The sequence below is a fragment of the Dermochelys coriacea genome, chromosome 9 (assembly GCF_009764565.3).
Source record: "Dermochelys coriacea isolate rDerCor1 chromosome 9, rDerCor1.pri.v4, whole genome shotgun sequence".
In the NCBI taxonomy this organism is placed as follows: domain Eukaryota; kingdom Metazoa; phylum Chordata; order Testudines; family Dermochelyidae; genus Dermochelys; species Dermochelys coriacea.
Genome location: NC_050076.1, coordinates 76,709,633 through 76,722,351, shown reverse-complemented (window position 1 = coordinate 76,722,351; position 12,719 = coordinate 76,709,633). Strand labels below are relative to the sequence as shown.

The 12,719-nt window shown below is 39.3% G+C and overlaps 1 protein-coding gene across 1 annotated transcript in view; it reads left to right on the top strand.

Annotated features, from left to right (window-relative positions):
- Positions 1 to 12,719, top strand: part of LOC119860920 (sodium/hydrogen exchanger 2-like) — a 66,267-nt gene that overhangs the window by 39,788 nt on the left and 13,760 nt on the right. The window contains exons 7-10 of the mRNA XM_038415120.2: positions 1,476 to 1,546; positions 5,680 to 5,844; positions 7,102 to 7,213; positions 8,516 to 8,650. Coding sequence (XP_038271048.1) covers positions 1,476 to 1,546; positions 5,680 to 5,844; positions 7,102 to 7,213; positions 8,516 to 8,650 — 483 coding nt within the window. The remainder of the gene's footprint in view (positions 1 to 1,475; positions 1,547 to 5,679; positions 5,845 to 7,101; positions 7,214 to 8,515; positions 8,651 to 12,719) is intronic.

The window sequence follows — 12,719 nt, the reverse complement described above, 5'->3', positions numbered from 1 at the left end:
CAGTTGAGTTAGTTTAATGTGACAGGGTTTGTCTAGAATTACCAGGGGATTGAAGCGCGGCGCTTGATCCACTGGCGGTCGATATAGCAGGTCTAGTGAAAACCTGCTAAATTGACCGCCGATCGCTCTCCCATCAACTCCGGTACTCCACCTGACCGAGAAGATATAAGGTAAGTCGACGGGAGGGTTTCTCCCATCGACCCAGTGTGGTGTAGACACCGCAGCAAGTCTACCTAAGGTACGTCAACTCCAGCTATGTCAGTGGTCCATCAGGGTAATCTGATTGCGGGCCGTGAGACATTTTGCTGACGTTGACCGTCCACAGGCATGGCCCCCCACCACTCCCAGTGGCTGTGATTCACCATTCCTGGTCAATGGGAGCTGCGGGAAGCGGCGGGCTGCAGGGACGTGCTGTCTGCCGTTTCCCACAGCTCTCATTGGTTAGGAACAAAGAACCTGCCTGCGGATGGTCAACGTGAGCAAAATGTCTTGTGGCCTCCAATCAGATTATCCTGATGGGCCTCATGCAGCCCACGGATCGCAGGTTGCCCACCATTGAGTTACATTATTCACATAGCTGGAATTGTGTAACTTAGGTCGACTTAGCCCTGTAGTGTAGACCTGCACTGAGAAGCCCCTGCGCTGAGAAGCCCCAGTAAGGTGCAGTCTAACACATCTGAAGCCATGTTAGGTTGCTGTGTTGTAGCCTCAGGGGAAGTCAAAGATTGGAGGAGGCTGGTTTAGTGAGCACTGTCACATGATTAACACCTACTTGCTGAAAGCTTAGCATATCTCTGTGTGCAAAAGGAGATTTCTCTAATTAGAGCTGGTTGAAGCTGCACAGGAACAATTGTATGATGGGGGTAATGAACAGTGGCATAGCAGAGTATGCTGCCTGTTGTACTGGTGGCAACAATGGGGGAGGCAATTTGGGAAATTCAGGAGACTTTTTAAGGTTGAAAATTTCCCTGTTAAGAATATTTAACATAGAAATAAGTCGTTTGTGTATAAGACGCAAGGTAGTCATTGATTTTATTTAGCAGCCTGGGGGTATTTATTATTCCAGGAGAAGCTCCAATCCTGTGTAATCAGCACCTATGCACCAAATATGTCTTTCTCCTGAAACACATTGCTCTCCAGACATTCAGTATGAACTTCCAGTGTTTTTCAAGTTGCACTATGCAGGGCATGCAAGGCATTGGCCATGTCAAAAATCATGTCCCTCAGTGATTATTCTCTGCTTGCGCACACTTGAAAGAAAGAAGCCAAATCACTCATTGTATTCTAGAACCAAGGAATAAGCATGGATGATTGAATGGGGAATTATGCAGACAGCTCCTGTTCTTGTTTACTGTTTACTGCACCTAGCTGAAAATGTCCTCCATTTTGTCTGCTGGCTTTTGATATTATCCAACAGAGTTCGTCATATATGCAATAATAAACCAGTGTATAGCAAAATCCTCTCTTCTGTTTAGTTCTTGGATCATTTGCTGGCTGGCATAGAAGATATATCTGGACACTGGGGACAGTATTACTGGAAAGACAAGTAAGGATCTGCCAAAAATATAACTACGTACATGTTTGAAAAAAAGGAGTCTGGTATCTGTTTTTATATGGTTCCACCAGGGATAGCTGAGCTTCATTCATCCATGTGTCATAAAGCAGATGACAGCCACAAACAAAGAGGGACAGCTTTTCTTTTCTTTCCTTAAGATCAAAAGGTGGGACCAAATCAGAACAGACTATCCCTGTTCCTCGTCCCGTCCTTCCCCCATTTGGATGTCATATGTGGTGGTACGTCACTGACAGAGGACTCTTTTCTTCTCTTCCCAAAACCTTTCCCCTCAGTCAAAACAAAAACATGGAGATGTTGTAAATGAAGGGTCCAGGTGTCATGTCAACACCCTACATAACACTTGTTGCTTCAAGGATTGATCTGTTGGCACATTCCTGTGTTGTGCTGATTAGAACCCTGATCCTACAAACACACACATATTTAACACACCACATTTGAGTAACCCCATTGACGTTGAAGGGGTTACGCACATGCGTAACATTAAGCACATCTGTAACAGTTTTCAGGGCAGGAGCTATAGCCCTTCCTTTCCAGGGAACCAGCCCTTCCTGATAGGGTGCACAGGTTTGATATAGCAGGGATGCTTCCAAAGGGCTTTCACCACTTGGGCTCTTTCATATGCTGGTGGGACAAAGTTGGGACAAGTGACAAAAAATCATATTTCTCATTTACTTTGGTTTTAAATGGTCCAAATAACAAAGAGGGACTAGCGTGCACCAAAGTAAATATTAAAATGCTATCCTGAACCAGGGTTTACCTCATTAGAAATAGCTAAACCTTAGACTATTGATGTCGTTCCAGTGTGCTCAGTATTTCTTGGTTTGGCTATTTGTATTATTTTTGTTTCTTCTTTATTTTAACTTTATATATATGTGTGTTTCATGGCCACTTTTTTTGCTATATTACTGGGAATGTGGGGACACAGACTGTAGCTTATTTTTCACCCTTTTAAGAATTTTAGATTTGGTTTTAATGGAACATGCATTTCCTTTAAAAATAAAAACTAAAGGCAAAGACAGAAAACATGGGATGGCCTATCCAGATTTGGAAATCCAGTATTTGACATACTCAAGTGCAATATGAAAGAATTAACCATAGCAGAGTCACTACTATACTATTTTATCACCGCTAGTCGTGATAAAACGTAAAGATATGTCTTTTAATGAGAAGGTACAAATACAGTAGTATTACTAGTAGGGCTGTCAAGCGATTAAAAAATTAATGTCGATTAATCACGCGATTAAAAAAAATCAATTGCGATTAATTGCATGTTTAACTACACTGTTAAACAATAATAGAATACAATGTATTTAAATATTTTTGGATGTTTCTGACATTTTCAAATATATTGATTTCAATTACAATACAGACTACAAAGTGTATCATGCTCAGTTTATATTTATTTTTTATTACAAATATTTGCACTGTAAAAGACAAAAGAAATAGTATTTTTCAATTAACCTTATACAAGTACTGTGGTGCAATCTCTTTATCATGAAAGTTGAACTCACAAATGTAGAATTATGTACAAAAAAATAACTGCATTCAAAAATTAAAAAATGAAAAACTTTAGTGCCTGCAAGTCCACTCAGTTCTACTTCAGCCAATTGCCCAGACAAACAGGTTTGGTTACAATTTGCAGGAGATAATGCTGGCCACGTCTTGTTTACAATGTCACCTGAAAGTGAGAATAGGTGTTCGCATGGCACTGTTGTAGCCGGCGTCCCAAGGTATTTAAGTGCCAGAAGCCCTTCATGCTTCAACCACCATTCCAGAGGACATGCGTCCATGTGGATGATGTACAAAAAACTGTGTACAAAAAAGTATAACGATCCAAAGCAGAGTGGACCGACGCATGTTCATTTTCATCATCTGAGTCAGATGCCACCAGAAGAAAGCTGATTTTCTTTTTTGGTGGTTCAGGTTCTGTAGTTTCTGCATCAGAGTGTTGCTCTTTTAAGATTTCTGAAAGCATTCTCCACACCTCATCCCTCCCAGATTTTGGAAGGCACTTCAGATTCTTAAACTGAATCAAATGGTGTAGCTATTTTTAGAAATCTCACATTGGTTCCTTTCTTGCGTTTTGTCAAATCTGCTGTGAAAGCGTTCTTAAAACGAACATGTGCTGGGTCATCATCCAAGACTGCTGTAACATGAAATATATGGCAGAATGCAGATAAAACAGAACTGGAGACATACAATTCTCCCCCGAAGGAGTTCAGTCACAAATTTAATCAACACATTATTTTTTTAACAAGCATCATCTGCGTAGAAGCATGTCCTCCGGAATCGTGGCCGAAGCATGAAGGGGCACACAACTGTTTAGTATATCTGGCATGTAAATACCTTGCAACGCTGGCTACAAAAATGCCATGCAAATACCTGTTCTCACTTTCAGGTGACATTGTAAATAAGAAGCAGGCAGCAGTATCTCCCGTAAATGTAAACAAACTTGTTTGTCTTAATGATTGGCTGAACAAGAAATAGGATTGAGTGGACTTGTAGGCTCTAAAGTTTTACATTGTTTTGGTTTTGAATGCAGCTATGTAACAAAAAATCTACATTTTTAAATTGGACTTTCACGATAAAGAGATTGCACTACAGTACTTGAATGAGGTGAATTGAAAAATACTATTTCTTTTGTTTATCATTTTTACAGTGCAAATATTTGAAATCATAATATACAATAATAATAATAATATAAAGTGAGCACTGTATACTTTGTACTCTGTGTTGTAATAGAAATCAATATGTTTGAAAATATAGAAGAACATCCAAAAATATTGACTAATTTTCAATTGGTATTCTGTTGTTTAATAGTGTGATTAATCGCAATTAATTTTTTTGAATTAATTGCATGAGTTAACTGTTGTTAATTGACAGCCCTAAATTATTACCATTATTGTTTGTTATTTGTTATCAGTTATCTTTTATTACTTCATATTAGGAATCTGTACAGTTGCATTTGTAGAACCTACAGCTGTTCTTTATATTTAAGGTTTAATTATATTTACTCCTCCTTCCTTTCGCTTGTCCAACTCTCCTCTTTCCTGCCAGTGCTCCTGCTGTAAGTCATCCTTGTGTTTAGATCAGTGAAGGGTTATGAATCTGAAAATGTAGCTTTTCCTTGTTTTTCTTGTAAATAACATAAGATCAATGCTGGTTGGAACAGTGATTGAAGACTGTTGTGCTACTTTGAGGTATTGAAAATCATGGTCCATCCACTGAGATTTTCATAACAAAAATGCCAAATTTTCATTAAATATGAGGTAAATTGTATATACATGTGCATTTTGTTTTTGTAAAGAAAAAGACCTTTAAAGTGTACTGGTAATAATTTACCATGTTTTACTATTTGCTCTACAAACATGCACACCTAATTTCACGGTAAGGATTCTTTTATGTGCAATCTGACAGATACTTCTTTTGTTAAGAATGACTGTTTTTGGAATGACCACTAGAGGGTGTTGAAAATGCTGTCTGCAAAGCAACTCAGGACTGGCTCCTTCTGAATGTACAGTAGTACCTAGGCTAAATTGCTGGCTAGAGAGAGACACATGATGCCAATCAATGGCCAGACTTGAGTATCTGTACAGGTATGTGAAGTGAACTAGATCTCCTTCAAGTACTGAGCTGGGAGTTGCTTCGAGAGGGGATTCTGGAAGCTGCTGGATTGATCCCAGTCACTTCTGTTTGATTAAATGTAAGAAGCAACGGTAATGGAGTTCACAATCATTTTGGCCTTTTGGAGGCATTTTATTGCATTACAGATTGCATTCTGAGAAGCTCTAACTTTCTCATGTGCCACATTATAGAATTAATATAGAGCATAACCCTGTGCTCTTTGCACACCAACAAAGCAAGGTGGGCAGGACTGGGTTCTTGACCCACTAGGTGCTGGAAAGCAGATGTCTAAAGGAACAACAGCCAATCTGCAAGAACCAGTTCTGGGTCCTGGGGAGGAAAGAATGAGACAGTGCAATTTTGTTCAAACAAAGATCATTACAGGTTCATCACAGCGGTGTTTTATTTTTGTTTTCTTCAGGTCATGAGCATCACAGAATCAGTACAGCAGTGTTTGTTTGTTTTTTGTTCCTGAACAGACTGGAATATTTCAACAGCAAGTATCTTCAGAAGTTCTTACTCCGAGAGTATGACCAGCCAAAATCAAGTATTGTGCTGCTCTACGAAAAGCTAGAGAGGAAACATGCCATTGAGCTAGTAGAAGCAGGGCAGTTAATTCATGAGCCGTCCCATACATCTTTGCTGTAAGTGTTTTCCTAGCCTGGTGTAATGACACAAATAGTACTTCAGAAAGGCTGATGGGAGGTTGATTCCCTGCTTGGGAGTCCTGACTGCAGGTGGACTGTGTCCCTGCTTGTAACACAGACATTAGCATGTTTGTGGCATTAGGTAAAATATAAATGACTAAATATTTTTTTAAATTGTAAAATTTGGTTGACATTTTCTTGTTTAAGCATTTGAACCAGATTCAGTCAATCCATGTTTGGTTTATCCATACTGTGGGATAGGGCTCTTGAAAGATTAAAGTGCTAGCCAATCCCCTGGCACGTAATGGTTGTACAATAACTTTATATCAGAACCCTTTAAAATCCTAATGGAACTGGAAATTGTCGTATGATTTAGAGTAGCTGGGTCACCAGATCTGATTAGTTGTCTGCTTGGGGAGTTAACGCAGATAGTTAATCTCGCTTACGGGTGTGGAGGAGGCATAACCTGGAGGCAGGGAATGGGACATGGGCAAGGGACCCTCACACATATCAAATCTTAAAGCAGCATTATCTGCAGCTCAACCTTTTGCAGCTGCAGCAGCTGCACGGTGACTAAGCAGCACAGCTTGTGGGCAGATGATAAGGGGGCCAGGTTGACCATGTTTCCATGCAGATGCCTCTGCATCCATTGGACGAGGACTAACCTTCCCTTCCGAGTGGATACTCAGGAGCTGTGGGGTTGGGAGTCTGCACCCGCACATAACCCACCCTGCCTGGAGGGAACAGTTACTTGGAAACCTGGCAGAGTTCCCTGCCCCCTTTGCCCCTCCTTGCTGGCTGTTCTATGAGAAGAGATGGTGTAGCCCAGACAGATGTAAAGAAAATGCTTTTGATGAACAGTCCCATTGCAGGGCCAGAGGAGCTAAGCTCTCAGTCTCTACTCCTGGCAGGGGTATGTGTGTAACTCCCAGTGAGTTGTGTTGAGGTTGGACCTGAACAGTCCACACTTACACGCATTTGGTGGCAAATTTTAAAATCATTCAAAAATTATGGAGAAAATAATGGCAAGTTTGGGCAATTATGTCAGAAATTAGAGTAACAAGACTCTGATCCCATCTTCCCCTGACATTTCTGCTCTTTCATGGTTCTTGCTGTTCACCAATGCAATCTCCTTGTATTAGCCTATCTACTCAGCAAACAAACTGCTGATTGTAACTTCAGCTTCATTAAGTGCCTTTGCAATTTATCTCATGCACTACGCACTGATGAAGAACCCAGGTGTTTTCTTTGCAGTGACAGCCACAGGTCTGCCAGAATGGTCAAAGAATCGGACTCTCTGAATCCAGATGTGCTGGAAAATATACAGAAAATATTGGCAAGGAACCTATACAAAATAAGGAGAACAGTAAGGTTTTTCCACTCAAGCTACAGTACAGTAGTAACATGAATTGTAAAAAATTATTAGTATGATTCTCAGCAACATGAACAGATATTGGGATTATTTAGATGTGCTACTAAAGATCTCCTTCTATGGAGAGCGAATAGTGGACTGAGCAAAGTGAAGACTAACACCCAACTTGTTCCTCTGTTTGTCTGTCTGTAATGTGGTAACTTTAGCTCTGTCCATCCTCCCCATACAATTTAAAAATGTTGACACCCTGAAAGAGAGAGAGAAACTGGTGGGGCAAAGAGGGATTGCATGTGCATGCAGACCCCCTGGCAGGGGGGGAGGATGGGGGACTATGATTTGGGGGCAAGGGAGGTATAGAGAGGAAAGGGGGAATGAAAGGGCACACAGAGCCCCTGGCATGGGGTAGGAGACTGTGGTATGGGGGAAGGAGGGCATGGGGGACACATAGCCCTTGGCATATGGCAAAGGGGGCAATGGAGAGGCACACAGAGCTTCTGTCATAGGGGGAGGGGAAATAGGGGGCCACACAGAACCCCTATATGGGGAGGGGGTGATGGAGGGAGAAGGTGGTGGGTTTCAGGGAGTCCCTGAAAGAGAAGGGGATGGGAGGGTGGTACATATGGAGAGGGGAGAGGGGACTGAAGTGATGCAGGGAGCCCCTGTTGTGTGCAAAGAGTTTGGCCAATAGCAGCAACAGGTGTTTGGCCCTATAGTAATAATTAAATGAAAAATGTTTTAAAGCCATTCAACAGTTTTTCCATGAAATGTTTACCTTTGGGTGCATAGGAAATCCTGCTGTTTGCAGAACAATTGCACTATGCTATACTATACTATAGTATACTATACTATCTAAGCACTGTGGTGCTATGTGAAGCTTTATCTCTTAAACACAACTAAAGCCTTTGCTTTCTTGGCTTAGGCATGAAATGCCAAATCATTAGGAATGTGGCTAATATGGGTATCTTGGCACAGAGCTACCACCTTTTGTCTTGCTGCTGTGCTAAGAGATGCAACAAGATAAGGCTTTTGGGGAAACATTAAAAAGTGGGCGCAAAAGAATCAAGGTCTGGTTTTTGCTACCAATCTGAAGCTGGAGTATGTCCAGTGTAGCCAACGGAGATACTCCAGGTCTACACCAGGGGAAGTGAGAGCAGAATTTGGCCATAAAAATTGACAACTGGGAAATTCATTTTTGTGATGCTACATATGGTGCTGACCCAAAGCCCATTAAATGGAAAAACTCCCATTGACTTCAGTGGGAGCTGGATCTATATGATTTATGATTTATGTGAGCAGGTGCCAGCATATAACAGGCATACACTTCCTGGAGAAAGTGGGACAGAAGAGCAGGCAAAGGAGATCCTGATTCTCAGACACAGGAGCCTTCAAATCCATATGAACAGAAGTGACTCTGATCACTTTAGAAAGGAGGTATGGAGGGCTGGGAAATCTTTTAATTGTAAAGAGGCATGATGTATGATTCCTTTTCACTCTCTTGTATATTCAGTGGTGAGGAGTCTCATACTAACAGATATACATATTATCACCAAACTCCAGAAAGTTGTTATTTTAAAGAAAAGAGATTCTGGTACCTTTTAATAAAAGTGTCTATTAACCTTCATCTGAATATTAGTGAGTACGAAACTCTTAGGGTTACCTGAAAAATTCAGATCCCTTGCAAATAAATGAGCAGTAGCACAATTCAGCTAATTGTTATCACATATTCTATCAGCGTTAAGACAGTTATTTATTTAGCAGTTTTAATGAATTCACACTTGGCTTTTCTATTATAAGGGCCTGTTTTTCATGCGGGGAGGAGGTCTGGTAAGATTTCATAACAGGCTGAAACTTGGGGGCACAAGTTGTCATCAATCCAGATGTATTGTAAATATTTTTTTTACAACTTTTTCAGAAAGAGAGAGCCATGTTTATAAGGCTTTTATATCACAGCTTTGACGTTATTTTTTAAACTAGTTACAGTTTTGAGAAGCCTTCAAGAAATAAAAGCAAATCAAAGGAAATATAGTATACCTAATTCCTAAAAAGCCCACTTTAGGGCCAGATTTACCATTGACATATTCTGAATTAAAAAAGAAACTGACAAACTTTTTCACTTTAACTATTAGTTACTGTGCATGATTCAAACAACTGTGACTGCTTGATGACATCCATTACTTACATTGACTTCAAGCAAGCAAGCAAGATCAGGACCAAAATATTTAGCTTCCAAAGCCCCAATTCAGCGGTTCATATCTACTGAACAAAACACTTTAGCATGTGCTCAGTGGGACTAAGCACATGCTTAAATGCATTGCAGAATTGCTGTCAAATGTCCAAGGGCAAACTGTGGCTCTTAATGTGTATAAGAATAAAATTATGTAACAGAGGAGAAAAGTATGGTAGTTAAATGATTAATGATTATTTAGCTAGTGATTTCCCAGATAGCATAGGAAGCTCTAAACCCCCATGAGTTTTATTCCCCTCAGATTTCTTTGTTGAAAATCCAGTCATTGAAGAGCCAATCAAAATATCAAGTAATGTACCAAATGCCTCTATCCTAGTCCTTCATTCACAGAAAGGTGTTTCAGCTGTAGAAGCAAACAACCAAAAAGATTTAATTTGATCATTTACATGCTGATTGATACTTATAATTCAAAATAGATAGAAGACAACATGGCATTTTCTTGTAGAACATTTGGTATAATTAAATTTAAAAAGAGCTAAGTTAAACTAATGCTAATGTTGTGAGCAAGATTATATATTTTAAGTAAGGACATTCAGCGATTAACCCTTTCACACCATCATAGACCTCCTCTGTTGTGTCTGTTAGATATTGCAGTGCACATGATATTAAACGCGGGAAGATTCTTTCCCTAAATAATTCTATTGGGTATTTAAGGTGACAGAACTTTGTTATATTTGTTATATATAATATTTAAAATATTGTATATTTTAGTAAAGGGAGCAAAAGCCAGAACATTTGTGTTGTATCTGGTGAGTAAGCGATGGGTCGAATCAGCAAAATGGCTTGCACTGTATTCATACTCACTTTGCAAACTTGTGAAGGGAGTAGGTACCTCAAGATAAAGTCAAGGCACTGGTCCTGCAATAGGATTTATGCAGATAGAGTTCATTACTGGACAGGGGACATAGTTAGCATATTTCAGTGTAGGATACAGCACTGCAACACGTTTCTTTACATTATGTTAATTGTAATATGAAACTGTCTGAAAGTTAACACTGGTATTTAGAAAGTTAAAATTAACAAAGTTATGCTTAAAGTGACTGTCATGTCACCATGTTTTGGTGCTAACTGCACCATTTTTTGGACTCTGTAATTAGAACAAATATAAATACTGAGGCCCTGATCCTAGAAACACACATGGAGTAATTTTACACACGAGAGAAATCCTTTGCAGTCAGTGGGACTACTCACCTATGTGTTTGCACAGTCAGGGCCTTTTCTTGGTAATTTTCTGATGTCATTTTTACAGCAAACAGAAATGAAAGAAATGTGATTAATGTCTGAAAATTCTAGGAAGATGTCTCATATGTGTTCTAAAAGAGTCTCAGTGTATTAACTCGGAATGATATGGAGTGACAAATTATAGCATTTGATTGCATACAAATGATTTTTTTGCTGGATTAAATTAAAAATGCATTGATAAAAATAGATTTAAAAAGCCAAATATTTTCAGATTATGTTATTTAGGCTTAGAGTTTTATGTCAAGTTGATACACACAGTCCATATTCCTGCAGAGAGGATTCATTATTGAAAACCCTGTAGAACTCTAGCTAGGAACTTTTGAGCACTAAAGTGTAATTAAGGGTCACCTACTATGCTTTATTTGGATTCCAGGGAAGAATTTGACTCTCAGGATTTTATTTGAGTCAGATATGGACCATTATACCAGAGAAAAGTATGTGTTCTTGTTCCATGCAGTATTCTATTCTGCATTTTGCCACAAGGTGGAACTATTACAATTATACTCACTGACCAGATCTGAAATAAAAGAAACTTGAAACAAACGTGTTTTGTATATACCCTCTGACTGCTAGCAAGAATCAGAAGAATTAAGAGGGAAGTAGGAGCAAGATACAAGGGATCACGCTAACACATCCAGTGCTGGTGGAATTTGCATGTCGTCTTCCATTTACAGTCTAGTAGAAAAGTGCTGCCTGATGTATCAAAGGAATCCAGTAAGAGAAAATTAACTTTGAATCATATCTCAACTTTTTTAACAACCTGAGTCTTCAACCACTTGGCACCTTTTTTCAGGAAAAAATAAAAGGCAGATGCATTTAAAAGTTATTACTCATTAGAGCTAGATAAAAAACAGGTGAATGATTTAATGAAAATTTTCAAAGATGTGTCTATTTCACTGGGTTTGAAATTGATCCATTTTCTGGGTTTTTTTCTGATTTTTTTGGTAATATTTTTATGACAATAGTATTTGAAATCATTTTCAAAAATTTTCATTGACCAACAGCCCAGTTTTCAATAACAAAATGTGGATTTTAGTAAACAAAAATATCTGTACAGATTTTATTAAAAATTTCTGGAAACATTTTGGTTAAAGTATCATGGAAATTTTCATGTAAAATGTCAGTAATGTCGACATGTTTTTTGTAAAGGCCATTTTTTCCCCGCAAAACACTTTTCATGCAAAAAGTTTCTACCAGCTCTGCTTTTTAATTTGAGTAGTTCTACAGTAACAATTAATGAGTCGGGCCCCATTGTGCTGGTCATTCTACTTATACATATACATAAGAGTCCCTGCCCTAGAGAGCTTACAGTCTAAACAGGCCAGTCAGATGAAGAAAGGAAATTTAATCACCGCATTTTCACAGATGAGGCATGGAGTACAGAGAGATTAACTGATTTATCCGAGGTTACATAGGACATCTGTGGCAGAGCTAAAAATTTAACCCAGATTTCCTGAGGGCTAGTTCAGAGGTTTAACCCAAAGACCATCCTTCTTCTCAAAAAAGTTCAATTTCAGGTCTTAGTTTCACCCTCTCTCAGGGAAAAGAATCATTGAAGAGCGCTGACCATTCAGGGATAAGGTCTCCTATTACCGTTTGCTGTAGATATGTATCACAATGCATGCTCTATATTACTGTGCATGTTTTGGGTTTCTTTGTACTGCAAATCTGGGATATGATCCAACCCAAAATCTCATAAGTGTTGTGGTTTCAGAGCCTTAGTACAACACCTAATTATTATTCAGCACCTAGAAAACACTTGCACCTGTAGCCCTTGAAATTTGTACTAGCTCTTCCCTCTGTTCTTTTGCCAACACACATATAGTCCCCTCTCCCCTTTAAATGGCTCATTTGGAGTTGCTTGTAAGGCCTGGCCATAAATTACATATTGCCTTTAGTAATTGTGTCAGAGGGACTGAATGAAGCACGCTCTGAGAGTCTTTGGATATCCTTGGGGATCGCTTTCCAGGGAGCTAGGCCACTGCTGTTCAACCCCGGAAGCCATTGTTACTA